The following is a 2,092-nucleotide window of genomic DNA, read 5'->3' as shown; positions in this document are numbered from 1 at the left end:
CCACCCCTCCCCCACCACCGTGCCACCCACGCACCCTCCCCCGAACCTTGTAGAAGGCCAGCGGCCCCAGCTTCGCCGTCTCCATGGTGCAGTGCAGCACGCCCTGAGGAACGAGTGAGGCAGATGGGGCTGCGCCCCTTCCACACGGAGCACAACCCCCTCCCACAGCCGGGCCGCAGGCCAGTGCAGAGCGCGGCCCGATGTTCAGACATGGGACGTGTGAGCCAAAAGGTCACGGCCGCCTGGTCGCTGCCCGGCTGACTGCTGATGCGGCAGAACCAGAGCCTGAGGGCAGGCGGGGGAGGGGGGCCCAGGGTGCCAGCAGCAGGCTGGCTGTCAGGCACCGAGTGGGGTGGGGAGAACAGGGGCAGGGCCGCAGGCGCGTGAAGACACAGAAGGCGCCGTGGGCACATCAGGGCACTGTGGAGCCCAGGTTGTGCTCACTGGGTGGGCACCGGGCGCCTGCCAGTTAGTATATCAGAGACTGACTCAGGGACACACGGGGCCAGGGCTGCCTGTAGGCGGCTGGGAGGGACCCATCGGGGGGAGAGAACAGCTCTTGGCCACCCCAGGGCCAGAGCCTGGCAGCCGCAGGGCAGGGACCCCCAGGCCCCGCTCACCTGGTACTCGCCCTTGGAATTCATCAGGCGGGTTTTCAGCACGTCCAGGGGCTGGCACAGGACCGTGGCACACCCGCCCTGGGGTGGGGGGAAGGGCACGTCACCAACGGGCCTGCCACGTACGACCCCTGGGAGTCCCTCAACCCCCACAGGCCTGCCCAGGCCTGGGAGGTGACCCAGGGCTGCAGGGGGCACTGACCACTCTAGCCAGGGCCGGGGTGCCCCTCTCCCGGCCTGGCACCCCCAGTCTGAGGGGGGCATCCAGCGCCCCGCCCCGCCTGGCACTCACGGCGATGAAGCTGGCGATGAAGTGTGTGACGATGCCGTCCGACAGGTACCCCGTGCCCAGGACCAGCTGCTTGGCCTGATCGTAGCAGGACAGCTGTGGGTGCAGGGAGGTCAGGGCCCGGCCCCCCGGCTCCTGGGAGCGCCGACAGGGCCCACAGGGACACCCCCCGGATCAACTAGCGCCTGCTGGCAGTCACCTCATGTACTGGGGCTGCTGGACAGGTGAGACCAGGCAGGGAGGGGCCTGCCCAAGACCATACACCCGACCTGCCTGTGCCCACTTCCCAGTGCCCACCTGTGGCCACCACCTTCCTCTGTGGTCTCTGGGGGGGGGGCAGGGACCCCAGGAGGCTCCCCTGAGCCCCTCTTCCCCTGTACAAGGCCTACCTGGCCCACAGTGACCAGCATCCCCCGACTGGAGGCCATGGTTGCACCCGAGAACAGCTTCCTCAGACCCTCTGCGGAGGGAGGAGAAGGTGGGCACCGGCCACATCCACCGGCTGCCCAGCTCTGGACGATGCTCCTTCCCCTCTGCTCCTTGGGCTCTGGGCTCCCAGCTGGGGCTGCCCAGCCCCTGCCCGGCCCCTGCCCCAGCCCCTGCCCGGCTCCTGCCCGGCTCCTCACCTTCACGGGCCACGCGGTACAGGCCGTCCAGGGCGTGGGCGTAGCTGCCGGGACACAGAACCGGCTCACGTGAGGCTCCCTGGGGGGTGGGGAGGGGGTTCCCCAGGACGAGCCCCGAGACCCTCGCAGAAGCCAAGGGCCAGGGCTGTTCCGGAGCTCAGAGCAGCCTCCCCCTCGGGGACCTCGTCCCCAAGATCCCAGAGACCCACAGGAGCACACCTGGGCACAGGCCCGGCTGATACCAGGACAGGAAGGGGCGCCCTGCCCGCCCCTCCCCGCCCTGTCACCCGGTCGGAGGGTGCACAGCAGGCTGGCTTGGAGCCCCCGTCCCCCTGAACTGACGCCCGTGACGGGTTCACCGGCGTGCGTGTCTGTCCACAAACAGGCTCAGTGACAGCGCCTTAGACGTCACGGAAAACGGTGCTTTCATTAAAAACCCAGCTCCCGACCCGTGAAAAGCCCAACTCGGACTTCTAGGCGACCCTCCGAGGAAACGTGACCGGCCGCCCGCCACCCGCCTGGGTCCCACACCCTCCCCAGGGAAGCCTCAGGCGGTTCCC

At 69.3% G+C, this 2,092-nt stretch overlaps 1 protein-coding gene across 1 annotated transcript in view; it reads right to left on the bottom strand.

Annotated features, from left to right (window-relative positions):
- Positions 1-2,092, bottom strand: part of SLC25A10 (solute carrier family 25 (mitochondrial carrier; dicarboxylate transporter), member 10) — a gene marked incomplete at its 5' end in the record, with an annotated part of 4,547 nt that overhangs the window by 1,308 nt on the left and 1,147 nt on the right. Inside the window, 5 exons of the mRNA XM_015559817.1 lie at positions 35-103; positions 621-698; positions 910-1,002; positions 1,296-1,366; positions 1,533-1,688. Coding sequence (XP_015415303.1) covers positions 35-103; positions 621-698; positions 910-1,002; positions 1,296-1,366; positions 1,533-1,688 — 467 coding nt within the window. The remainder of the gene's footprint in view (positions 1-34; positions 104-620; positions 699-909; positions 1,003-1,295; positions 1,367-1,532; positions 1,689-2,092) is intronic.

This window comes from Myotis davidii, unplaced genomic scaffold (assembly GCF_000327345.1).
Source record: "Myotis davidii unplaced genomic scaffold, ASM32734v1 scaffold211, whole genome shotgun sequence".
Taxonomy (NCBI): domain Eukaryota; kingdom Metazoa; phylum Chordata; class Mammalia; order Chiroptera; family Vespertilionidae; genus Myotis; species Myotis davidii.
This window is presented reverse-complemented; position numbering and strand designations above follow the sequence as displayed.